The following is a 25,735-nucleotide window of genomic DNA, read 5'->3' as shown; positions in this document are numbered from 1 at the left end:
CAGTGTGGTTCCAAATCTACAATGAAAAAATAGATTTGGGTTTGATACAACGTACTCTTTTCATTTTCCATATTGTATAAATGCTTGAAGAAGGCAGACACAGGACCATAAAGTTGAAGTAAATACTTCAAAATTAAGGCCAATAGAGTAGAATTTGAATGTTAGATAGACAAATAAACATGTAAATTCACATGGCGTAATGTGTCAATAAATCTACATACATACATCCATTTTATTTTCATTTAGACATAAAATACCTAGCGCAGCACATATTAGTTACCGAATTAAATATATATATATTGAAATCGTCTGTGTCCTCCTTCCCAAATAGAGTTGAGATGGTCCAAAGTGGCCAGCAGAGGTCCCCATGTTACTAAATTCCTCATAGTCGTAAATATGATCAGCTAATTTTAATTTCTAATTTTCCTTCTTGGAAACCTGTAAGATTAGGCCTACATAGTGGACAAATCAATCTGCCACAGCAATATTGATCATCATATTTTCAATGGGCAGACGTTTTGGGCTTTTTATTTAATGATTTACAGTAACATGATCATTGTTAGCCTCCAGGGCTACAAAGTCTACAGGTTCCTGACATTCCATTTCTGTAATTTTTATTGTTTTAGTGATGAATGCAAAAAATCTCAATGTAACAAAAACATTTGACTTCACATTAGAAAACACAAAAGGTACAGGAACTTGTTATTGACAGAAACTCTGATTAAACCAATACATTGGTAAAATTCCCAGACTTTGTATGTCTGGAATGGCTGCTTTTAAATTACACACCTTTACAGAATTTGAATGACTTAAAATTCAATGTTATGAATAAATACAAATGTATTCACAATATTGACATCCTTGAAGAGGTGCAGTAATCACATTTATAGTTAATGGTATCACGGACAGGCTCGTGTTGACCATAATATAAAGACGCTGAGGTTTATACATTTACTCTTGTACTAATTAAAGTAAACCATTTTTTATGAAATAAGGAAGTAAATGAGGAAATCACTTTTGGGGGGAATATTCAAAGGGGAGGAGCGAAAGGCCTCAAGGCCTCACCTCAGAAAACAAACAAAATCTGTTGAATGTTCCTATCAGCTCTCAGCAATCTGTGGTGAAGGATCTCCATTTTCATCTTTTACCTGAGGAAACACAAAGCAGACCAGAATTTTCAACTTCTTTCACTGACTGCATTCAGGAGTCCAACTTTAAGGTAAGTTTTAGGTCATTTTTTTATTATTATTTTTGAATGGGATTGAATTGACCTTTTTTTGTTCACAAACATACAATTCAAGCCAATTCAACCACTGCAAGGGTATCATAAACTGAACAGATGTTAATTTAAATTAAATCAAATCTTACTGAAATGAAAGTGAATGAAATTATTAGTAATCACATTAATGTTGTATTTCACTCACTGTATGATTTGCAATATTCATTCTTTTATATATTTGATGTTTTTTGGCATATTTAATGATTTTGATATTAACTATAGGTGGCAATGTTTGAATTTCACTTTACGAATGAAAACAATCAAACTCTGAGTCAGGACATTCAGCATTACACGCACGCACGCACGCACGCACGCACGCACGCACGCACGCACGCACGCACACACACACACACACACACACACACACACACACACACACACACACACACACACACACACACACACACACACACGTTTATATATATATATCAATATATATCAATTTATATTTTTAATCAACTGCACACAAATGCTCAACTTACAGTATAGAAAAGCCCATTTCAGTCAGCTGTTTCTTACAATAAATACTACAGCTCTTCCTCCATCATGTATGAGTATGAACTCATCTTTTGTATGAGTATGAATCATTTATTTTAGATGCATCACATGTCTGTCTCATCCTGTTATTTTGTGTAACTGATTTTAGATTCTGAACATTAGTATATTGTTTTAACATAGTGTGTAAATGTGTAAAAGGGAGTGTAAATACACAGAGGTTTGACTGTAGCTGTTGTCTATGAGTGAGGAAGCAGTTGATGAAATCTGAAAGCTGTTGCCACTGAATGCATTTTGTGTCCAAGCAGTGAGATGTGGGCGACAGTTTAGTCCACGATGACTGACTGCTGTTGTGCCAACTATGTAGAGTTGTGAAAAAGTCAACTCAATACAGAACATGTGAGCGAGTACTGACAGAAAACAATGAGTGCACTGCAGATTTAGACAGAGGTATGGGCTGAGCTTCCAGGTCAGAGTTCAAAGCATCAGAGCACAATCTGGAATTCTGAATCCTTTATAAAACCTAAGAATGAGACTAAGACTTGCTGGCATGTAGCATGTTCAGATCAAAGTTAAAGGCTCAGCTGAACCTGGGACCAACCAAAAGGGTCTGTGTTAAATTCAGATTGAAAAGAGAATAACCTGTCATGTTCCAGCTCTTTCACAGCTGTGGTTACCAATAGCTGGGTGTCACTAAGGTGTTTCCTGCTCCTCACTATGGCGATTTCACATGGGTGAACATCTCCACACAGTCCTCAGGTAGGCTGTCAGAGGGAGTGTCTGTGTTTCTGTGGAAGCCCTGGGTGAAAGCCATCGAAGACTTCTCCACGGTGCCCCGGAGCATACTGGGATTGGCTGGTGACACCCCCACCGAAAAAACACGGGAATACAAATTGTGTGTGTGTGTGTGTGTGTGTGGCGTCTTACACGCAATAATCTCATATGTAATGTCGTTTTCAGTCAACATCAGAGCATCTCCACCTGAAACGAGCTGCACTCGTTCTTTTGCACATCAAGTCAAATAGAATCAGCAGCATCAACACCAGAAGCTCTCGAATATTAACTTCAGAATAAAACTCTGGATGTGAACATTTGCGGTTTCCATATTGTCTCATTTTACGGGGAAATGTGGGGCCAACCTCTGCTGACCGGCCCCTTACCTTCTGATGTGGGTGTACGGACCAAAACAACTGCGTTGCTATAGTGAGAAAACTGATCAAACATAATATAAATCTTTATATAAATTCTGCACAGGTTGCCTTTTATGTCTTATGTTATATGTTTCACATTCACTTACACAGGTATACAAGTACAATGTTGTGGTCCCATTAAATACACTGTGGCATAGAATCTGTAGAGGAATAAAACAATTTTGGAATGATGTGGGATGAAATGCTATCCATTCAATTTGTAATAAATAATGCATTTGATATTTATAATATTCCATTTATCATGATTTATGATGTAATGTCTGTTGGATGATGATTAATGACATATTTAACACATATAAACTGTAAACATTAGGCTTTACGACTTTTACTACTTTGATTGAGTTTTCGAACAAACTATTTTTCATCAGTCCAAAATAATTCTATATGAATGCTAGAGTGTAACATAAAACTGGAGTTCTGCCTAATTGTCGTATTTCATACATGTTTTCTGATATTTGATGAGCCTCGGTTGCACAGGCGACGACAAGCTTTTATTGTTAAGGTAAGAACCGGAAGTGGTGGGGGTAATTGTTGAGGGCTTCACACTGGACTGGCAGTGGGTGACTCGTTGACTGCGGCGACGGTAATGTGGGCAACATGGGAGACGCAGTGGGATTTACCGTGACCAGTCTGTGAGGAGCGTCGGGAACATGGCGGAGAGGTGAGTGTACCGACACGCGGGCTGCGCTGCTCCTCCTGCCCGCTGCTGTGTCACCTCGGACCGTAGGGAGGGAGGGAGGGAGGGAGGCTGCCAGCTCAGCGACCAGGCTAACCGCGCTCCGGCTGCTCTCCGCGCTGGAGCGGCTGTTAGCTAGCTGCTCTGCGCTCATGCCCGCTCGCTCGTTTCAACAATCTTCACAATGAAGAACACGTATAAGAGTCGAGGCTCGCTGTCTGCCGCTCGCTGTGGGCTGGCTGTTGTCGTCTTGGGCGTTTTTTTGCTGACATTAGTGAAGGTGGCAGAAGCGGTAGAAGGAGGCTGCTCGGCTGGAGGAGGAGGAGGAGGAGGGAGGAGGAGGAGGATGCTGCTGCTGCTGTTGCACCTGTCGGTCTAAATCTCCGTCTCTTTGCTGGAATGCAGCTAACCTGCTCCTCTAGCGGGATGCTAGCAGCGAGGCTGGAGCCATTATCCGCGGCTGTCGATGCTCGACTCGCCCGCTTATATTCTCATCCTCCCTCACATGATGGATGGAGGCACCTCCCATGAGAGGAGGCACTGGAAATAGAGAAGTGTGGCACCATCCCGTGAACGCCACCTCATGTAGCCTTCGTGGGTTCACTGTAGACCTCCTGCTTTCACACTCAGTGTCCTAATGAGTGAAGACCTCTCACCACATTCCCATACAGATCCTCCAGGTTCAAGTGACCTCGCTCTGTGTAATAGCCCATGACCTGCCGCACACGTTTTAATCAGTAAAGTCTGTGCATTTTCGATTTAATATATTATATCTTCTTCCACAACCAAAGATTAAAACTCCAGCCTAATGGATTGACAATCGCTCAGTTTATTGTATCATCTTTGTAAATGATGCTGAACAATGCTCCCATGTTGTGTACCTTAAATGTACAATTTGCCCAAGGACACAATTAGAACATCTGTAATATGAATAGAGTTTTGTGTTACCACAGAGAGAACACAGTCTAGCTTTACCTAACCCGTGCACTGTAGTGTCACAAAGCATAAGATGAGAAAAAGGTCTTCTAAAAATGATGTCTCTTTACGTTAAAGTGTGGGTGTGGGCCACATCTGGAATATAGACAATGGCTGTTTCTCTCTAGCAGCAAGCCAGCTCATAAGACTGAATTAATAATTGATGGCTGTTAAATTTGTGTTGCAGGGGTTGTTGGGCCTCATGTAAATCACTACTGCAGGTCGGCCCCGTGGCCTCTGGAGCATTACACAAATACTGTCTTATCTGACACATCACAGCCTTATTTCCCCTTATCCCTCTGGTATGGTCAGAATGCACAATCATCATTCACAGTAATAATTGATGGCTGATGAGACAGCATTTGGTCTGGTGATCACATATTGCAGATGGACCAAGGTCCATTGTGGAGATAATGACTTTCATGAAACCACTTTCTGGACAAGCAGTGGCCTATTTGTGATTTTTATCAGAAAAATGTAGCTATTGAATCTTTTTGACAAATTGTATCTGTTCATCTTTTACTATGGAAAACCACATAAATCAGAAGTACATGTGGTCAGTCAGTTAAATGCCTCAGTTACACACACGTTCAGCTGTTTGTATTATACTCTGCTGGGAGGACGTCTTCCATAAATGTACAGCAAATCAGCTTCCATAAATTCTAACCACGAATCAAATTAAAATATGGACATCCATGCAAGAGGAGCTGCTGCTTTGTTTTCCGTTTTCTTTGCATTCTTTTAAAGTTGAACTGTAGCAGTAAGGGTGGGGATGGACCTCCTCCCACTTTCCACACACAATTGTACCCTTGCATACTTGCAGATGTAGAAAGCATAGCAGAGGCTTAACTGAGAGCATGCTCATGTATTGGTTGAGGTTGGGTGATAGTGTGTGGGTTAATAGTAAATGGTCTGTATTTTATATAGCGCTTTTCTAGCCCTGATGACCACTCCAAGTGCTTTACAGTACAGTTTATTGCCATCTACGGGCAGCATTTTTTTTCTATGAGGGGCAATTCAGGGTTCAGTATCTTGCCCAAGGACACTTCGGCATGATGGGGAAGACTGGGATTGAACTGCCCGACTTTCTGGTTAGAGGATGACCACTCTATCCCCTCCGCTGTGTGTGTGTGTGTGTGTGTGTGTGTGTGTGTGTGTGTGTGTGTGTGTGTGTGTGTGTGTGTGTGTGTGTGTGTGTGTGTGTGTGTGTGTGTGTGTGTGTGTGTGTGTGTGTGTGGTAAGCTGGCGCAAATTAAAGGTCAAGATATTAACCAAATAAAGAAAATTACTCAATGAAGTTGTTGGTTAAAATAACTAGTTCAGTGCCTATTAAGCTGCAGCGGGACATTTCATGATTTCACAAGTGACATCACCAAAGCGTTGTGTCCCACCTCGATAGAAGACATGACTACCATGGTAACAGCAAGTGCAGTTTACAACTTAAGATAAATAGAAGAATCTCGGTTGATTTATCAAGAACTTCTCATCCAGAAACATGGGCTGTGTGTGCGGCCGTGTTCCAGTCAACCAAAAGATTGCTATGTGATTCGTTGTACACATGGTTGTGTTTTTCTGCTTCTTCTGACAATTGGTTGGCTGCTGTGGGCTTTCGGCAACCTAACCCAGACATGGGAGGGTGATTAAGACAATAAAAGAAGTGTAATCTGTTAACATAAGCACCAAAATGGTTGATTTTTCTTTAAAGGTCAATAAATGCGTGATGTTTCCAAACAAAGTCAATGAGTAATCATTTTAATTAATCAGGATAACAATATCGATCAAAATAATCGTGATTATGATTTTTGCCATAATCAAGCAGGGATACCATTTGTTTCAGATTCAGTACAGCCCTAATTTTATTTGGACAAAGTTTGTCTTCAGCTTCTTGTGTTTAGACCTAACCTGTCTCCAGAGGAATACATTTATGGAGTACTAATTAGTTTTCTCAGGTTGTGGTGGCAAACACAATTACATGCTTGATACATTAATTAACAACATCTCCTCATTATGTTTGGCAGCGCGTATCACTCAAAACATATTTCGTTTCACAAATTAGTTGGAAACCAGTTCTAGGAAACAAGGTTGGTTTGTACATGTGCCCTAATTTTTTCCATGTACTGGTTCATTTTTTAAATTCAGGGCTCTGCTAGAACAGGTTTACATGCTGTAATATTTTAGAATTACTAATTATTGTTAGACATGATTGTTATTTATTTAGACATTATATGGCTCATCACTCACTGCTGCAGCGCCTCTTTTCATCCTGTATCTGAAACGCTCACAAATAGCCCAGTCTGCTCTGATTGGTCAGCTGGCCCACTCTTGTTTGATTGGTTTGTTGCTTAGAGTGTGTACCAGCAATGTCACGCCCCTTACCCTGAGGCTTCCTGTAGCCAGCTGTAGCCATGGAAACAGTTGTGATGGTTCTGTTGTACCAATTACAGCTAAACTTGCCGGTAGGCATCCATGCTACATGTTACGTGTTACTCAGTGACTTCGATGAGTAGCAGAAAAAAAGCCAGGAATGCAAACAAGTTATTTCAGCCTTTTTCAGCAGAGTTTTGTGTGAGGGATGGACTCTCTCTGCTGCAGACTTTGGCCTTTTTCACTTAGCAGAACTATTACTATCACTAAAGGATGAAAGGAATAAAATGATTCTCTAACTGATATCCTGATTTTTGACTGAAAATTCACACGTCTAAACCTGAAATTTGAAAAAATGTGTGTGAACAAAGTATCAGATGATTCTTCGATGTTTTAATTTATTTGTATGTATGGCTGGGCGATAAAACGATATCGATAATTATTGCGATATAACTTTTCCTCGATAGAAATTTAAGACATGTCGATATAACGTCGATGGAACTCATCCCATCCATGTTTTTGGTGCACAACACAAAGAGCCAATGATGATGAGAATAGCGCCGCGCCAAACCAATCAAGTGGCTGGAATAGAGTTACAACCACATCAGGTTGGGTTAGCGCACACAGCACATAGCCGAGGAACAGCACCGTTGATAATGTTTGGTCTCTTGCAAAGAGGTGGGCGACTCTGCATCGATGCAGTGACTCAACACAATCATGTTTATCCGCTATCTTCATAGTTTTAGCGGGTTTTCCAACGTTGAATAATTATAACCAGCGCTGCTTCAGGACAAACGCTCAAAGGTCCGGTCATCCTGACTGAGTCTGTTTCCTCCTGACTCCCCCTCTGACCTGCGCTGATCATAAGTTATTAGGACACATACAGGACTGACGTTTACTTTGTGTTTCTTTGGAATATAAATATGAATTCAGCAGGTTTTTATAAAGATCAGTTCTAAGTGTGATGATTAGAAAACATCAGAGGAGCAGAGTCACTTGTTGACCTGTGGAGTCATGCACCTCAGTGTAGTGGTGCTGATGAAATTCAGTTGTTACAGGAGCAGGCACGTCAGAATGAGGTAGACAAGAGAATAAAGAAATATAAAAAGGCAATAGAATAAAAAAATCTATAAATTACATTAAAAAAAGCTGAGTATGAACATTATATACACCTTTTCACTGTAGTGGTTTGTATGAAGTAAAGTGCAGTGGCACAGGATGATTGTAAGAGCCAGTGAAATCTGTTTGTGCATAACAACAAATGTTTGTACTTAAAAAGAACAATGTACATAAACACAAATGTGCAAAAAAAATATTTTCTGGTTATTTGATTTATATCGCGATATATATCAATATCGACCGATATGAAAAATAAGATTTTGTGATAAGATTGTTTCCCATATAGCCCAGCTCTATTTGTATGCAATTATTCAGCGAAGTGGCCAATCTCATCAAGGTGGAGTGAGGAGTGTTTCACCAGCCGCCAGTGTCTTTGACTTGTTTGAATTTATTTACATTGGCTGTGAAATATTGTTGTATATTAGTGAAGAAATGTATTTCTGACACAACAAATGTCTGACACTTGATGGCACCTTTAATCATCAAAACCCCGAATTAGCCTTTCAAGAACTGTCAAATCAATTTGATGTTTGCACTCAACCTGGGCATATACATATGAGCCATGGAGGTTAATGCAGTGCAAGTCTGATCACAGCTACTGTCTAAGCTCAAGTCTCAGCATGTGTTGAAGCTGCTCTTATTTGGAGTCTGTTGAGCTGCTGTGAGTGAAGATATTGTGTCCAGTTGTTCTCTCAGCATGATTGTTGAGCAGTGTCACTAGTGTCACACTTAACAGATGCTGTGCTCAGGAATTCTTCTTCAGCTCTTTGTGGTTGCAGTGGAAATGCCTAAGAAGAATAAAAGAAATCCTGAGGTCGGTGAAGAACTGTAGAGGTATGAGGAATATCATCAGCTGATGCTCTTTAACAGCACGGATCCTAAGTGGTTTGATAATCGGTGCTGAACCAGGATCTATCAAACCACACGTGACAATTCCACACTGCACGTGTCTTCGTGTCTGGCAATCTGGCAGTTTGACATTTGATCCAACCTGTAGGGTGGGGCACCGAGCCTGTGTGTTGTGCTAGCAGCACATGGTTGAAATATTCATATCATCATGCTTGAGCCACTAAGCTGCTGCCATATCTGTCACATATACTCATGTTGTCTCCAGCATATCTTGCTTGAGGAAATAAAGAGATCAAGTATTCTACAGGAGCGTTTGCTGAGGGTGGGGGGGTTCAACAACAACTATATATCCAAACATTGTTGTTCTCTCCTCTGCCGTGTAGTCATTAACTAACTGATCTCTCTGAACGACTGGACTAGCTGTGACTGATTAGCCACTGTTGGCTGGGCACTTACTGGACATAAAGAGCAGCACTGATTAAATGAATTATGATTGTCAATGCAGCCTGCTGAAATATTTGCAATGTTGCACGTCTGAGATTATACATTAATATTACAGCTATTATCATCTTACAACATCACCCTACATGGTTTACCAATGCCTGGGAGCAACCAAAGACTATTTAAAGATGGACGATGAGTCTCCACTTCTACCCACTTTATAAACATGAAGTAAAAATACACATGTAGAGTCTGCTTAGAAGTGTAATTGTGGTCGACAAACAGGTAGCAAAAACACAATATGGTGAAAACTATGGTAAATATGCATTTTTAAGACAAGACGATAGTTGTAGAAATGATTTTACTTGTTGTAATTTAATGACTTGTTACATAATGTTTTGATGGTAAATAATGTTTCTATAATATAGACATTGTCCTGATCAGCCTGTGAAAACAGTTGATAATGTTGTACAAGAATTTTATTAAGTCTGGGGAAATTACCCTGAAGATGTCTTCAGATAACGCTGATGACATTCAGGTGTCTTATGAACTGTAGATGGGCTTTGATTTAAAAGTAAAAAAGAAATGCTTACTTAACCGTCTTATTACTGAAGGAGAATTGATAAGGATGTAGGAAAGAAGACAGCCGTCAGCTTCAGTGACACCAGTAACAGCTGCACCACTTACATAATCGTCAACAGACACTTAAACTGCTTTCAGACATGCACTTAACTCCGGAGATCCTCCACAGTTTCTGCGGAAGAGGTGTATATGTGAACGCAAATGTCTGAGTTAGAGCCTTCTGAGTTTCTGTGGGCTTTCCACAGAAACTCAGGAGGGGCTGATGTGAGCACACAGCAGGAGATCCACCTCAGGGTTCATCTTGAGCAAGTTGGTGACACTTCAACCACGCAACAGATGAAAGAAAGAAAAAAAACAAAAGAAAACAAATATCTCTGCATGATAAAGCGGAGCCATACACATAGAAGACGACAAAGATTTCAAGAGAATTAATACGATACATCTCGCCTCTGCCTTCTGCACCAACCCTCACCTGAATCCTCCGGAGGGTTTGTTGCTGTTGTGAACTCATCTGAGCAGAGAACCTCCTGCTGCGTTGTTGCATATGTGTGAAAGGAAACCTCTGGAGAATTTCCGGACCTAATTCTCCGGAGTTCCTACGGAGGTCATAGCTTTAGAATCTGCTCCCAAATTCATCTGCGCTGTTGGTGTTAACAGGTGATCAGCCAGTTCAGACTGAATAAAGTTGAATCAACAGACTGCCCAATCACATCGCCACAGTTAAAATCTCTACTTTTGTTGCATTTCGCTACAAGATGGCAATTATCTCCTGACCATCCTGAGTCCCAAAAGTCTGTAGTGGATCATATCATCATGCTCGAGCCACTCACATCACAGTTTAAGTTTATGTTGTGACACTTTGTGCACCTTAACTCCAGTTTCCCCAAAGTTGACATTTCACACATCATGCAGCCCCAACTGAACCACAACCAAGGAGGTTATGTTTTTGCTTGTTTGTTTGTTTGTTTAACTCTTAGTAGTAGTAGATTATGCAAAAACTACTATAAGGATTACCAAAAAACTTGGTGGAAGGATGCGGTACGGGTCAGGAAAGAACCTATTGAATTTTGGTGCAGATACAGATGAAGGATTGGAACCAGGAATTTCTTTTCACTTTCTTTATCACAGCGAGATGGGGCATTTTTTGCTTTTTCATGGATTTCTCTGAGAATAATTCAAGGATCTTGGTGTTATTAGGGGTCTGATTTTTATGAGTGTGTGCAATTTGGTGCAAATCCAAATAAAAATCTGGATCTAGTGAATTTAATTGTAGTTTTATCAGGACATAGTTGATTCTTGGCAGATGTTTGCACTCTCTGAGTGCCCATCTAGGAAATTATTTCATTTAGAACAGATGTATATGTTTGCGAAGAAAAGGTCCAGATGCAATGAATTTTCTTGGGAATTTAAGGATTAATGGATCAAATAGAAATTTTAAAAATCATCCCTGCTCTAATGATGACAGTGTATGTTATCCAGAGGTGCAACAAAATCCCCCAGTGAGGACAAACTATTAACACCCAATAAACAAGCAGAAGATTTAATTGTAGAAATATGACATGTTTGACTGCTATCCCTTTTTCATAGCCCTGTGGGAAATGACATACGTACAGGGAATCTTTAGGAATGAACTACAAACAAACACTGTTGGTAAGTGATATTCAATTTACTGGTATAACAGAATAATGTATCTTGTAGACATTGAGGCTGAGACAGCCAGCACCTGCTCTCTCTGTAGTCTCTCTGAACACTGGTATTGTGGGCTACAGTTGAAAAAAGCTGAGGTAATTGTAGTGTTTCATGCACACTGCACTGTAATCTCATACAGGCATGAATGTTGTTGTTTCTTGTTGAGTGCACTCTTTTGTTGCTTTGATAAATGTTAATTCTATTAATTATTTTCTCTTAAATATTAAGAAAAAGAACCAAACAAAGAACCATTAATGTAATGGCAATTTAATTAATCTTTATGATATACATGCCTCACTAAAAAAAGATAATTATCTGTCTATGTTCTATTTTTTTTTTTTTTATGTAGTAGGAATATGGCTTTATTTGTAGTAGTGCAGTGCCTGTTCTACACATGCCAGACAGACAGACAGACAGACAGACTTTCTTGAACCATTAGTCAGATTAATTCTCCTCACAATCCTTATTTTATCCTCCCTTTCTATCATATGAATAATAGACATGTATTATAATTTTTAAATTGACTTGATTCTTTTATATGCTCTGGATCCTAATTCAGAATTATTCATTGTCATTAGTAAGTCCTAACTGTAACTGTAACTTTTTATTGTATGCAAGCTGGACATTGTGTGCAGTAGGGGTGGGCGAAATATCGAATATACTCGATGTATTGCAGCTTGTACCACGTGCGATGTATAAAATGACTATATCGCGACCATCGAGTATAAATTGTCACGTGAATGTTTTAAGCCATCAACATGAAATTACTACTTTTTATTACTTTATATTTAAATACTAACCCTAACCCTTATACTTACATCGGGAGAGGGTCCTCTCTACAGAGGCTGCCATGCTTTTTACAGTAGCCCAGACTGGAGAAATTAAACACATTTTGCGTTTTTATGACAACTAAAGGCTACTACAGGTTCTTGTTCTTGTTTGGAAGGGGAGGGTGAAGTGAAGGGTGTTCAGCTGCAACACACACTGAACCTTTAAGCAATAGTCACAATTATCAGACCCAAGTTCATAACCTTGTATACCACTGTATTTAAAGAAAATAACAACTTATAACATATTTTTTAACAGATATATGCTACTAACCCTGTATGGAAGTGATGATGCTGTTGCTATCATTGTTGTACGGCCCGACTCAGGTTAAACCCTTTGAAAAACAAATACATAAAGACAATAAATGCTCTAGAATTTCTTTTATAATCTAGTTGATACTGGAAAAACAACACAAATAAATAAAGTCTGGAATACACAAAAATACTTAATTTACATATCTGTTTAAATGCAACCACAATTTATAAAAATAAAACACAGTACATAAAATATATATACATATAAATGCCTAAATAGTAGGGCTGAACGATTAATTGCATTTGCGATAAAATCACGATATGATAAAACGCGATTTTCTAACCGCAACGTGCGCGATTACAACGTGCGAAAGAGAGTAGGGCACTGGGCTGCATCAACATTTCATGCTGCCCTTTAACCTGTTACAATGGCCTCTGGCTCAACGGAACAGTCAGAAACTGACACAACTGAGACTTTAGTCACGAAGAGGAACAGCACGTCGGTGGTGTGGAATTATTTTGGCTTCAAAAAAGATGATGCTGCGCAGTGTCAGGTGTTGTGCAGAGCATGCCGTGCTACCGTTGCTACTTCACGGGGTAACACTACAAACTTGTTCCAGCACTTAAAAAAATTCCATAAAACCATGTACGACAGTTGTATGGCCAAAATGCCGAGCACCAGTGCGCCAGACAAGCCAAATACCTCAAGACAGGGATCACTGACCGAAATGTTTGATAGTGTCACTCCATATGACCGCAATTCAAAACGGCACAGGGAAATCACTCGGGCGATAACCGAGTTCATAGCTAAAGATATGGTGCCTCTCAGCACGGTGACCAAGCCTGGGTTCACGGCTTTGATAAATACGCTTGATAAACGGTACAGTATACCCTCCCGTACATACTTCAGTCAGACTGCCATACCGGAGCTGTACAAAAAGTGCAAAGAGAAAGTCGCCGCGGAGCTTAAAACGGTGGAGTTTTTTGCTACTACTACTGATATGTGGTCAAGCCGCACATCTGAGCCTTACCAGAGTCTTACAGTCCATTGTATTGATGAAGATTTCAACCTCAAAGCTCGCTGCCTACAAGCTGCGTACTTCCCAGACGACCACATAGGGGAAAATATTGCAGCCGGCCTGAGAGAGGGGCTTGCCAGCTGGGATCTCCACGAGGAGAAACACGTCTGCATCACGACGGACAACGCGTCAAATATGGTGCTGGCTGCACGGCTTAATGAATGGACGAGGCTCCAGTGTTTTGGGCACAGATTACATCTTGCCATTGGTAAGCAGTTAAATAAAAATGTAAAATGTGGGAAAGAATATTTTACACTAAATGTATCTAATATTGTGTTGGTCATATTTAAATCATTCATTACGTTTTGTTGGGGGAAAAAAAGAGGATAAAATAAAAAAATCGCATATTAAATCGCAATCGCAATATTGGGGGAAAAAATCGCAATTAGATTATTTTCCCAAATCGTTCAGCCCTACTAAATAATGCATAAAACAGTTCCACAGCAACTTATGAAACTAAATAAATATGAATAAATTAAAACAAAAACTGTTGGTGTATAGGTACAATATTTCAAAATTAATTTTTGGTTATCTCTCTTGCTTTGGGGCTGTCTGTGTTTTATTGTGTCGTTTGAATGCAGTTTCCAAAGTTTGCTGCTGCACTGGCTTAAAGCTATATTATTGAAAATTCCTCCATCCCCAGCTAAGAAGAAGTGATATCCAGGAAAATAAATGTCTCTGTTTTATCTGGGTTTAACAAATTTTCTTTAATTATGTGGTATTAGATTAGAACAATAGATTTATGTACTCGCTGATGAGAGACATTTCTGATGCTGGTATCGTTATTGAAACATCGCTAGTGAATGTCAAGCTGTACAATAAAGGGTTAGGTTTCCAAAATCGTACATGTCCCTACACGGCTGCTACCTACTGGACTGAAACACAACACAGATTACAGTGCCTCATTTCGGAAATGCATACAGGCAACAAAAATAACATCACAGCACGAGCCTATAGTTAGCGTTACATTTAACTCTGGTGGAAACACACTCTACAGCTCTGGCAGCACATAACATTAGCCTACAGTTAGCTGGTAAACTCAAGTCAAAATGGCAACAAGAGCCCTAAAGCTCAAAGCTCAAAAATGTGGCTTTGGGGAAAGGATTCCTACACCGCGACATGCAGCAGATTTCTGAGCAATAGCCGAGTTGGGGGAGCCACCTGGCAGCTGCTGATGCTATAAGAAAAAAACCAAACGATACCTAACCCTAGTACAGTTGAGAAGAGAGAACAGCAGCATAGTAAGAATAGCAGTGAGAACAGCAGCACAACGACCACCCATAGTGCTCTATAGTACAACTTGCATTCACCTTTTCACACACATTCATTCAGCGCTTTTATACACAGTGATTTTTGTCCTTCGATACATGGTGGTGTTCAGTGTCTCGCCCTAAGACACTTGGCAATGCAGTTTGAATGTGCTGCGTAACTAACCACCTACCCTCTCTACCTCCTGAGCCACAGCTGCCAGTGAGAACAGCATCACATTAAGAAGAACATGTGCCCTCCATCACTTTGTGCCTTTGAAATAAATGTGATCTTGAGCTCTTTGCAGCTATAGTTGACTCAGATTGCTTGTGGCTGCAGTAGAGCCTGTTTGAATTTATGTATGAGAGTGAGCAGCCTATTGACTGGCATTGACAGTGGGTGGAGGGAGAGGGGAGGGGCTGACGAGATAGAGGGGTATTGACGGATGACGAGATCAAGAGAGAGAGGGACAGCACTTTCTCCCTCTAATAGGATTATTGTGTAAATGTGTTAGTTTGAAGAGCTGCCCCCTTGAGGCTCCCAAAGGAGGCAGGGAGGTGAGAGGGGGATAAACCTGGATATTTTTCAGGAAAGATTCTTTGTTGGCTAGTCATTTGTGGAATGGAGAAACTATGCTGATATCTTTGTCGTTTTTTCACTGCAGGGAGCTTCACTCTGCACTACAAGGTGTGGGCAGTGTTCTCCATTAATTACTGGTATTGTGTCCTTTGATGCCAAATCCTAATCTTTACTTTGTGATGTGATTCTGCTGCTGCACGGAGCAGAGACATTTCACATCCAGTTTCAGTTTCAGTCAGTGTCAGATTAAGTATTGATAACCAGTTTTGTACAAATTAGAGATTTTGTATGCCCCCAAACTGCCGACACCTAGTGGTTGGAGGTATTATTTGTTTGGTTTGTCTGTCTGTCTGTCCGTCCGCCTGTTCCATTGCTGCGAAAACAATATCTCAAGAACGCCTTGGAGTTATTTCTTCAAATTTAGTACAAATGATCAGTTGAGCTCAAGATAAACGGATTAGATCTTGGTGGTCAAAGGGCAAGGTCACTGTGAGCTCCCAAATTGTTTTAACTCATGAACGCGTTATCTTAAGAAAGCTTTGAGAGAATCCTTTCAAAATTGGCACAAATGTTCATTTAGACTCATGGATTAACTGATTAGATATTGGTCTTCAAAGTTTAAAGGACAATGTACTGAAAATGTACTGTTTGGCGGAGACAAAATCTTCAGCGCTGTAGTTCCAGTTATTTTGTGAATGTGGGGGTTTGATTCATAAACATAAACCAAATAGGTTTTATTTCAATAGAAAATGAATTCTGATGTGATTGTAATTAATGTGAGAGAGCGACAACCTTAATGTTTTTCCAGTACAACCCAGCCATTTATAATTTCAATATAGTAAAACTGAGGCACCTAGAGCACTTATGGATGAAGGCACAATGGGCACAGCCTGTCATGTAATATTTTAAGAGGGAACAAAGGGTGGAGATTAATTGCAAAAAAACAACTATTCATTACATACTGTCCTGTATGGGCTAGGGCTGGGACGATATGCAAATCTCCCAATTCAATATGTTTTTATGGATTCGATATCTGTTTCAATTATAAAAAGTTGAATAAGACACTTCTAGAGAAGTAATGTATATAATAAGTTTTATCTCCAAATACATTGCACATCACATGCCAGTTGTCTGTCGGAGTTTTATGTCTTCAACATCATTGCTATAAACTCCTTGGCTCTGTCTTTTATCCATGCTACTGAAAAGTTTTTCTTTTCTTTTTTTCTTTTGAAATGAAAAGTAAATTAAGTTAAAGTACTGTTATGAAATTAAATACGGTTAAATAGAGTTATGTTTCAATAAAGTTAAATAAATAACTGTTATAATGAAACAAGTCAAAGCAGATCTGCTGGTGCTTTTATTCTGAAGGACTTGGCCCGTTTTTGGCAGGAAGTGGAACTCGAAGCTTCCAGTCAACAAATGGTGGGACAACAAATGCTAAATGGTCTGTGTTTATATAGCGCTTTTCCAGTCTTGATGACCACTCAAAGCGCTTTAAAGTACAGGTTATTGCCCATTACATATATTACAATAACAGCAGGCAGTTTTTAAGATGGGCTCAGACTACTAAGAGTTTTAAAAACCTATACTGATTTGGAGATTAGGGTTAAAATACAAACAAATAGATATTCTTCTCTATAATCTTAAAAAACACCCAGAGTACAACATTGGAAAATAATGGCGCATCACACACCAAGGTTCCAGACAAGATTTCTCCTCCGATTCTCGGGTAATTTGGGTTAAGTCTAGGCCCAACTTTAGCAGGAAGTTAAACAGTGTTACCGTCTGACAGCTCTATTAAACAAGAGATTTGAATCTTTGAAAAATTGACAACTTAATGTGTCTTGTGTTATGATGTATGTCTTATGATCCACTGATTGTATTTGGAGCTGTATACAGCTTGCTTTGTCTCTGCATGTGTGTTGGTAAAGAGTAGACCATGTAAATACAGAAGTTGTTAAGCATCATTGAGCTGCTTAGTGCCAGATTTAAATGATGGTATTGTGAATTCCAAGGCAAAACATTTGTTTTAGCTTTGCTCCCACTCCACTATTGAAAACCTGTTTCTGTTCAAATTTTACTTATGCAATTATTATCTGACATATCAAATTCTTTATGCTTTTAGAAACAATAGATGTGTACATGTGAAAACAAAAAAATTATTAAGAGACAGGATAAGTTGGGTTTCTACAGCAGAAATGTGCAGAGATATTGTTTATTTGGATGTTAAATGTACACTAAAATGTGTTAACATGAGGAAAGTGTAGTTGCAGTCTGTAGAGATTTTATGTCATGGTTGTTGAGTTTAAATTCAGATTTGATGAACACAAACCAAAACTCCTTGTCAATGTTTGTTCTAGAAAGCAGCTAGAAACAAATTCATTCAAGTTTAAATCAGTTTTGTTTCATATATATATATATATATATATATATATATATATATATATATATATATATATATATATGTGTGTGTCTGAGTGCTTATATTTAGCATGTTTGTTTTTTGCACTACGACCATACATGTCACTGATGTACAGTGAATAGTACCTAGAATAGTCATCTGTTCAAATTGTATGACCTCAATAACTTCAACAGTATTTGTTTTAACATATCTCCTTCTATTATTTGTGCCATCCTCTTTTAAATGCATATACGTGATTGGAACAAATCGCATGCAGAGTACAAATCCAGTCTGCGGTGTTGGTTTGGCAGAATGCATCACATCTGTGCCTGAAGAATAGATGCAGCAGACTAAGTGCAAGCAACTGCTTTTTCAATACTTGTCTGAAAATGTTGATACTCCTAATACATTTTTCATTGCTCGAATTATAATTATCCTTAATAGGCTTACGTTACAGTAGTACAACTCAGGCACTGTCCTGTTTTTAATGTTGCAGGGAGTTTTTACATTAGTGAAGTAAGCAATTTTTTGACATTGTGGTAAACTATTGTTCTAGCTGAATGCTTGTTGTTTTCATAATGTTGTTTTATCAGCCTGTGTCAGAGCCCTGTGTCAGGGCGGCAGCTCACACTAAGCTCTGCCTGTCAGCCTGTCTGCTACCATTTACCACAATGCACTCACACAAGATGGAAGGACAACAGTACTGCAAATATGTCATCTCTCATATTCCTAATGGAATCACTAAAGTCTCTAATGAATAGTCAGTTAGTGTCAGCCTAAATGTCTTTGGGGTGGAGCAAAATCTCTGCAATAGGATGTAATGCTAGCTGTATTTCTTGTTTTTGCAGTAATTTTTATCCACCTCATTTACACATATGTAAACTATACAAGAGTTGCAGGCCCTACAAATTAAATGAGCATGCATTCGAAAATAATTTGTTTTATTTATCATTTAAAGTGTAGTAAATGGAAAAAAATCTGTGTAAATCTTGTTTCTCTGGTTTTCAGCAGGGAGGTTGTCTTTCTTACATAAGTAATTTTTACAAAAGTAAAATAACAAAATAAACACTATATATACATAAAAATAGTAAAATAAAAATCCGTTTAGGGGCAGCTAAAAAACATGTAGAAAATTAACTGTACTTAAACTTCACCGTTATTGAATTGTATGATTAGCATTAAAAAATGTACTTGTCCACATTGTTTGCAGAGGGTTTGATGCCCTGCTGGCACTAACAATGTCTCCGATGTGGAGAACACTCTCACTCTTGCGACAGAGGTTTAAAAAGGGCTGGTGTGACTTGTTGGCTGAAATGCGGACAAGAGGGAACTTCGTAACAGGGCTCGATTACTTTCAGTGTGTGTTTGAACCCTGCGTTCTTAACAACAGAGAATGGTCGCATATCCGAGGCTATAGAAACACCTATGACGCTCGTTATCACTTTGTGAATTATTTTCAAGCAGCAGCTTTAATGCCGTGGATCATGCTGCTGCCCCAGTCAGTGTTACAGTGCACAGAGGTGTCTATGTTCCTGGTGTAATATATGGGCTGTTATGGGTTGATCTTCAGTTAGAGGCATGAGAGGCAGAAATGATGCATTGATCCGGCTCACTGTTTTTTAACACCACAGGGTCCTCATGTTGTCAGTGAATGGATATTGATTAGTTCAGTTGGGGGGGGTGTTGGGTGATATGTTGAAGGAAGGGTGGCTGAATGTGACCTCAGCTGCAGCTAACAGCTCCATTAAGTTTCCCATATGCATGCCACAGCACAGATGCAACACTGACATTGTATAATACTTTAAAGTTTTTAATTTTGAGTATTTACACACACACAGTATATACATGTATTTATGTTGGGATGGATGTGTGACTTGTCAGCTAAATTACACATTTTCTTGAGCGCCGCAATGTTGTGAAAGCCAATCAGCACTGAAAAAAACGACACTCACTGGACTCCGGTCCTGGCACCAGTATCAACAAAATAAAATGACAAAAAAACAAAACAACCAACGATGGACTAAGCTTTTCGCCGAAAGATGATATATGCGTCCATACATATATATATATATATATATATATACAGGACTGTCTCAGAAAATTAGAATATTGTGATAAAGTTCTTTATTTTCTGTAATGTAATTAAAAAAACAAAAATGTCAAGCATTCTGGATTCATTACAAATCAACTGAAATATTGCAAGCCTTTTATTCTTTTAATATTGCTGATTATGGCTTACAGCTTAAGAAAACTCAAAAATCCTATCTCAAAAAATTAGAATATTTCCTCAGACCAAGTAAAAAAAAGATTTATAACAGCAAAACAAAATCAAACATTTGAAAATGTCCATTAATGCACTCAGTACTTGGTTGGGAATCCTTTTGCACGGATTACTGCATCAATGCGGCGTGGCATGGAGGCAATCAGCCTGTGGCATTGCTTAGGGTTTATGGATGCCCAGGATGCTTCAATAGCGGCCTTTAGCTCATTTGCATTGTTGGGTCTGGTGTCTTTCAGCTTCTTCTTCATAATACCCCACAAATTCTCTATGGGGTTCAGGTCAGGGGAATTGGCAGGCCAATCGAGGACAGTAATGCCATGGTCAGTACACCAGTTACTGGTGGTTTTGGCACTGTGGGCAGGTGCCAGATCATGCTGGAAAATGAAATCCTCATCTCCATAGAGCTTTTCAGCAGACGGAAGCATGTAGTGCTCTAAAATCTCTTGGCACACAGCTGCATTTACTCTGGACTTGATGAAACACAGTGGACCAACACCAGCAGCTGACATGGCTCCCCAAACCATCACTGACTGTGGGAACTTCACACTGGATTTCAAGCAACTTGGATTTTGCTCCTCTCCAGCCTTTCTCCAGACTCTGGCGCCTTGACTTCCAAATGAAATACAACACTTGCTTTCGTCTGAAAAGAGGACTTTGGACCACTCTGCAACTGTCCAGTGCTTCTTTTCCATAGCCCAAGTCAGACGCTTCTTCCGTTGTCTTGAGTTCAGAAGTGGCTTGACCATGGGAATACGGCTATTGTAGCCCATTTCCCGGACACGTCTGTGAACAGTGGCTTTTGATACCTGGACTCCAGCTTCAGTCCACTGTCTTTGAAGCTCCCCCAAATTCTGGAAGCGACCCTTCTTCACAATGCTGTTAAGGCTGCGGTCATCTCTCTTGGTTGTGCAGCGTTTCCTGCCACATTTCCCCCTTCCAACAGACTTTTTGTGGATGTGCTTTGAAACTGCACTCTGTGAACAGCTTGCTCTTTGAGAAATTTCTTTTTGTGTCTTACCCTCCTCATGGAGGGTGTCAATGATGGTCCTCTGGACAGCAGTCAGATCAGCAGTCTTCCCCATACTTGTGATTTAGTTTACTGAACCAAGCTGGGTGTTTTTCAAGGCTCAGGAAACCCTTGCAGGTGTTTCGAGTTAATTAGACGATTCAAGTGATTAGTTGAATACCCTACTAGTATACTTTTTCATGATATTCTAATATTTAGAGATAGGATATTTGAGTTTTCTTAAGCTGTAAGCCATAATCAGCAATATTAAAAGAATAAAAGGCTTGCAATATTTCAGTTGATTTGTAATGAATCCAGAATGCATGACATTTTTGTTTTTTTAATTGCATTACAGAAAATAAAGAACTTTATCACAATATTCTAATTTTCTGAGACAGTCCTGTATGTTACAATTCACAGTAAAAGTATATAAAAAGCAGGATTATGTTTATAAATATAACAAAATTCAGCCCAAGCAGCCTGAATTTTTCCATTTCAATAAAAAGGTTGATGACAATAAAGATAACTGTATATATGTCTGTGGACAGATTTTGTTACCGTGATAGTGTCACAACTGTGCATGATGGAGTCAACAAACTGCAGGCGTGTAGTTGAGATCAAAATGAAGGGCGAGTTTGAAGATCAGTGGTGTCAGACCCAATGACCTAGTACTTATGTACACGCCTGCAGCCAGTACTGAAAAAGTTGAACCCTTCATAGATGACTAAACATTAAAGACCCTGTGAAACAGATCTCAGCGTCATTTGATCCCTTATATTTAGGAATTTTCTTTGTGTCAAGTAAGAAAAAAGCTATGGAGGGAATTGGGGCAGATATTGATTGGTATTTACAGCAGCCAAACAGCACTGAATGTGTGAATGTGTATCCATATATACCATTACAACAGCCTGCTCTGTTGTCAAGGACTTCTCATCACCCCTTTCACCCATGCCTGTGGCCTTAACCCATTAATGGGACAGCGTAGGTCTCTGTGCTCCTGTCACCATGCAGAATTTCTAGTCATGTTGAGGAGGTTAAAAATTCCAGAAAACATTATCATTAGATACAGAATAAGTTAACACCCCTGAGTGCAGGATGAATACTTCAACTGTTTAAATCCTTTTACAGGAATAGAAAAGAAAAGAGATTTTGATATAAAAACATAGAGCAAGAGTAGATATTGCTTTTATAACAAGAGATAAATGAAAAATTGACATGCAAACACAGGATTAAAACTCGGAACCTATTTTTGAATTCATGAGGCCGTTTCCACCTCTTTTATACCAAACACAGGTAAACCCGCAAAAGAGGCAATTTACTCTTTTCCCATTGCCAATAGAGGAGGTGACTTACTGGAAGTCGTTTTGCATAAAAGCATCAGCTAAATGATATATAATGTAATGGAGTTAGTCTTTATGTTTTTCTGGTAGGTCATGTCCGATGTGCCAAAGAGTGAGAAGCGCTCTCAACTTCCTGTCTTGCCAAATAATTATGATGGAGCGTTAGTTGTTTTTAGTGGGTGTTCTGACCAGTGGATAGGTAAATTCCTTACCAACAACATGCTGTTCAGTACACTAAAACAGTATGTGAGATCCTTTACATCATATTAACTGTATTCAATTTAATTTGTATCAAATCAAACATGATTTGATTTGAGAATCCTACTGGGCAACTAAATACTGTCCAGTGTTTCCCCTTTCCCCCTGAGTTAGCAGTGGAGGTAAAGCACGTGTGCGGGGGACAAAATGGGCATGTATTTGGAAAAATGTCTATACAATTACAGAAATATAAAATGATTTTATTTCAAAACTATGCACATTATGTCATAACGATCTTAAATCCAAAGATTAGGTTAAAAATATAATTGATAATCAAATTATTGCTAGCTATTGCGGCTCTCTCTGAGGTTTCTACGTTCTTTCTACCCTGTTAAAAAGGTTTTTTAGTCGTTTTTCCTTAATCTTGTTGAGGGTTAAGGGCAGAGGATGTCACACTTTGTTAAAGCCCTATGAGACAAATTGTGATTTGTGAATATGGGCTATACAAATAAAATTTGATTGATTGATTGAAAGAACACACAAATAACACATAATGGCACAAATCAAATAGAACAACACAATATTGCACACTCTTTGTCTTCCTTGATAATAAGTCATCAATCACATCACTCTACCCAACAATTTCATGGTTTATACTGATCACGGCAAGGACACAAAGGTGTTCCTGTGACATGGTGGACCTCAAGCTCCAGCTTGGAGAAGCTCCTCTCTGCTTCAGCTACAGACTGGTTTTATATTATTCTTAACGATTTCATGAAAAAAATGTAACAATATGTCTGTGAAACTATAAATTCATAGCATTATTAATGTATTGTGTTCTGTTTAGTAGCATTTCGCAGTGTGACTGATTTTACATTGCATTAGTAATGTACAAAGTTAGATGTGAGCTATTTGACAGATGCCCCAGCTCCCCCTTTCTCAGCCTCCTCCCTCCTGAGTGTGTAAGACCTCAGCTTGTCTGCTCGCTCCTTACACACTGGAAACCGGATGTCCACTCTGACAAAGTTAACTGACACACACGGTGACATGATATTAATGTGACGTGCAAACGAGCGATTGAAAACTGATAACGTTGCTTTTTGCCCAGGGCATGTACTGTATGTGTGTGTGAGTGTAAACTCTGCTTCTCTGTCAATAGAGAGAGAAGCGGCACAAATTCACCAAAATTATTGAGTTCATGTTTATATATCGTACAATAAGTCAATATGGTAATTATTGCGACAAGCCTACCTGGTGCTTGTTGTTATGAAAAGACAGACAACACGAACAGCCAATGATAATGAGACTAGTGCCGGCTGTATAAATATACCTGCAGAATATGAATTCTGCAGGTTTTTATACAGAACAGTTCTACGTGTGAGTGATTAGAAAACATCAGAGGAGCAGAGTCACTTGTTGACCTGCGGAGTCATGCACCTCAGTGCAGTGGTGCTGATTTCCATTTCCATTTGCAGCCCTACATTCAAACAAAATGAATAGTAGAAAACTCTGATTAAAAATATGAATTTTATTTCAATTATGAATAAATATAGCCATTCATTTTGTTGTAGGCATGATGGATTAAACATGCATCACCAAAGCTTGTGGTCTGGTAGGATTTATGGAGGAAGTGGAGCCTCAGAGATTTTCTCTGTAGAGGGTGGATGGGAGTGTGGGGCTAACAAGCAGGAGACACTTTTAATTAGCCATGCAACTGTTGAAGAACTAATCAAAATTAGGCAGGGATCTCACACACACACACACACACACACACACACACACACACACACACACACACACACACACACACACACACACACACACACACACACACACACACACACACACACACACACACACACACACACACACACACACACACACACACACACACACACATATATGATGCTGTCAGCTTGTGGAAATAAAACATTCTCTGTTAGCCATTTTTGCTGCTGGGGGTTGAAGGGTTAGGGTTACTGGGGTAATGATAAGGGTGAAGGTAGCAGAGCGAGACAGAAAGCTGGAGTGGGACGCTTTGATTTTGTAAACACACCCCAACTTTTATATGAAGTCCTCAACCTCTGTGCATTATATTGTTCCTCCCCAGGCCCCATGTCTCTCATGTTGTGGGTGTGGGTATACAGTGTGCGACTTAATTGCAGAGCATGGCAGCAGGGAATGGTCCCATGACGTGGGCCTCCACCCTAACACTCAAGGGAGGAAAGTGTGATTAGGATTGTCATTGACTCCTGGACAATATTTACTTTCCAATATATTAATAATTTTTCTAAATGTATATTATTTACCTTTTTGATTTATAGATTGTTTAGTCTTAGAATGTTAATTACAAATTATCAATCACTAATCAATAGTCCCATAGTCCCACGCACTCAGATTTACAAATCAGCAACATAAACAGAGAACATGACTGTGCTGTCTGGCGCATAGAGCGCACATAGAGCGGACTGGAGATCATTAACAAAAAATATAAATGAACTGTGTTCACCTTTAAACTTTAAATTCCAAATGATCCCAGAGTGGAGGTATGGATCCCACTGATGTGTGAAGTAATTGCTCCGATTGCTATAAACATAAATACTGTGGTGACAGTTGTGTGTGATGCTGCGTGATGGATGCACTGGCACTGATAGAGGATTACGCGTACAGAAGGATTATTAGGAAATGAGTGGTCAGCGACCACTACGGTTTCCTGGCCCATGTTGATAACTGAATTATCAGCTGATATCTATAGAGCTGTGATCTTGGATCTTTGTGCTGAACTGAGTCCAGTATTACACAGAAAGACAGAGGGAACCCGAACCATAAACACAAGTTCTT

General features: G+C 39.3%; 1 protein-coding gene and 1 long non-coding RNA gene across 3 annotated transcripts in view; one reads left to right on the top strand and one right to left on the bottom strand.

Moving 5' to 3' along the window:
- The first annotated feature begins 3,496 nt into the window (after positions 1-3,496).
- Positions 3,497-25,735, top strand: part of arhgap39 (Rho GTPase activating protein 39) — an 84,557-nt gene continuing 62,318 nt past the window's right edge. The window contains exon 1 of one of the 2 annotated variants that reach the window (XM_034584052.1): positions 3,497-3,646. In XM_034584052.1, the coding sequence (XP_034439943.1) occupies positions 3,636-3,646 (11 nt within the window). In that variant the 5' untranslated portion in view covers positions 3,497-3,635. The remainder of the gene's footprint in view (positions 3,647-25,735) is intronic. The other variant, XM_034584053.1, reaches the window with a different exon arrangement.
- LOC117760784 lies at positions 12,316-24,045 on the bottom strand. The gene is made up of 3 exons (XR_004613726.1): positions 24,035-24,045; positions 19,330-19,336; positions 12,316-12,447 (listed from the first exon to the last, which is right to left on the bottom strand). It is a non-coding gene; the product is annotated as an uncharacterized LOC117760784 (long non-coding RNA).

Source organism: Hippoglossus hippoglossus, chromosome 4 (assembly GCF_009819705.1).
Source record: "Hippoglossus hippoglossus isolate fHipHip1 chromosome 4, fHipHip1.pri, whole genome shotgun sequence".
Classification (NCBI taxonomy): domain Eukaryota; kingdom Metazoa; phylum Chordata; class Actinopteri; order Pleuronectiformes; family Pleuronectidae; genus Hippoglossus; species Hippoglossus hippoglossus.
The sequence above is the reverse complement of the archived record's forward strand: the minus strand, read 5'-3'. Positions and strand labels throughout refer to the sequence as shown.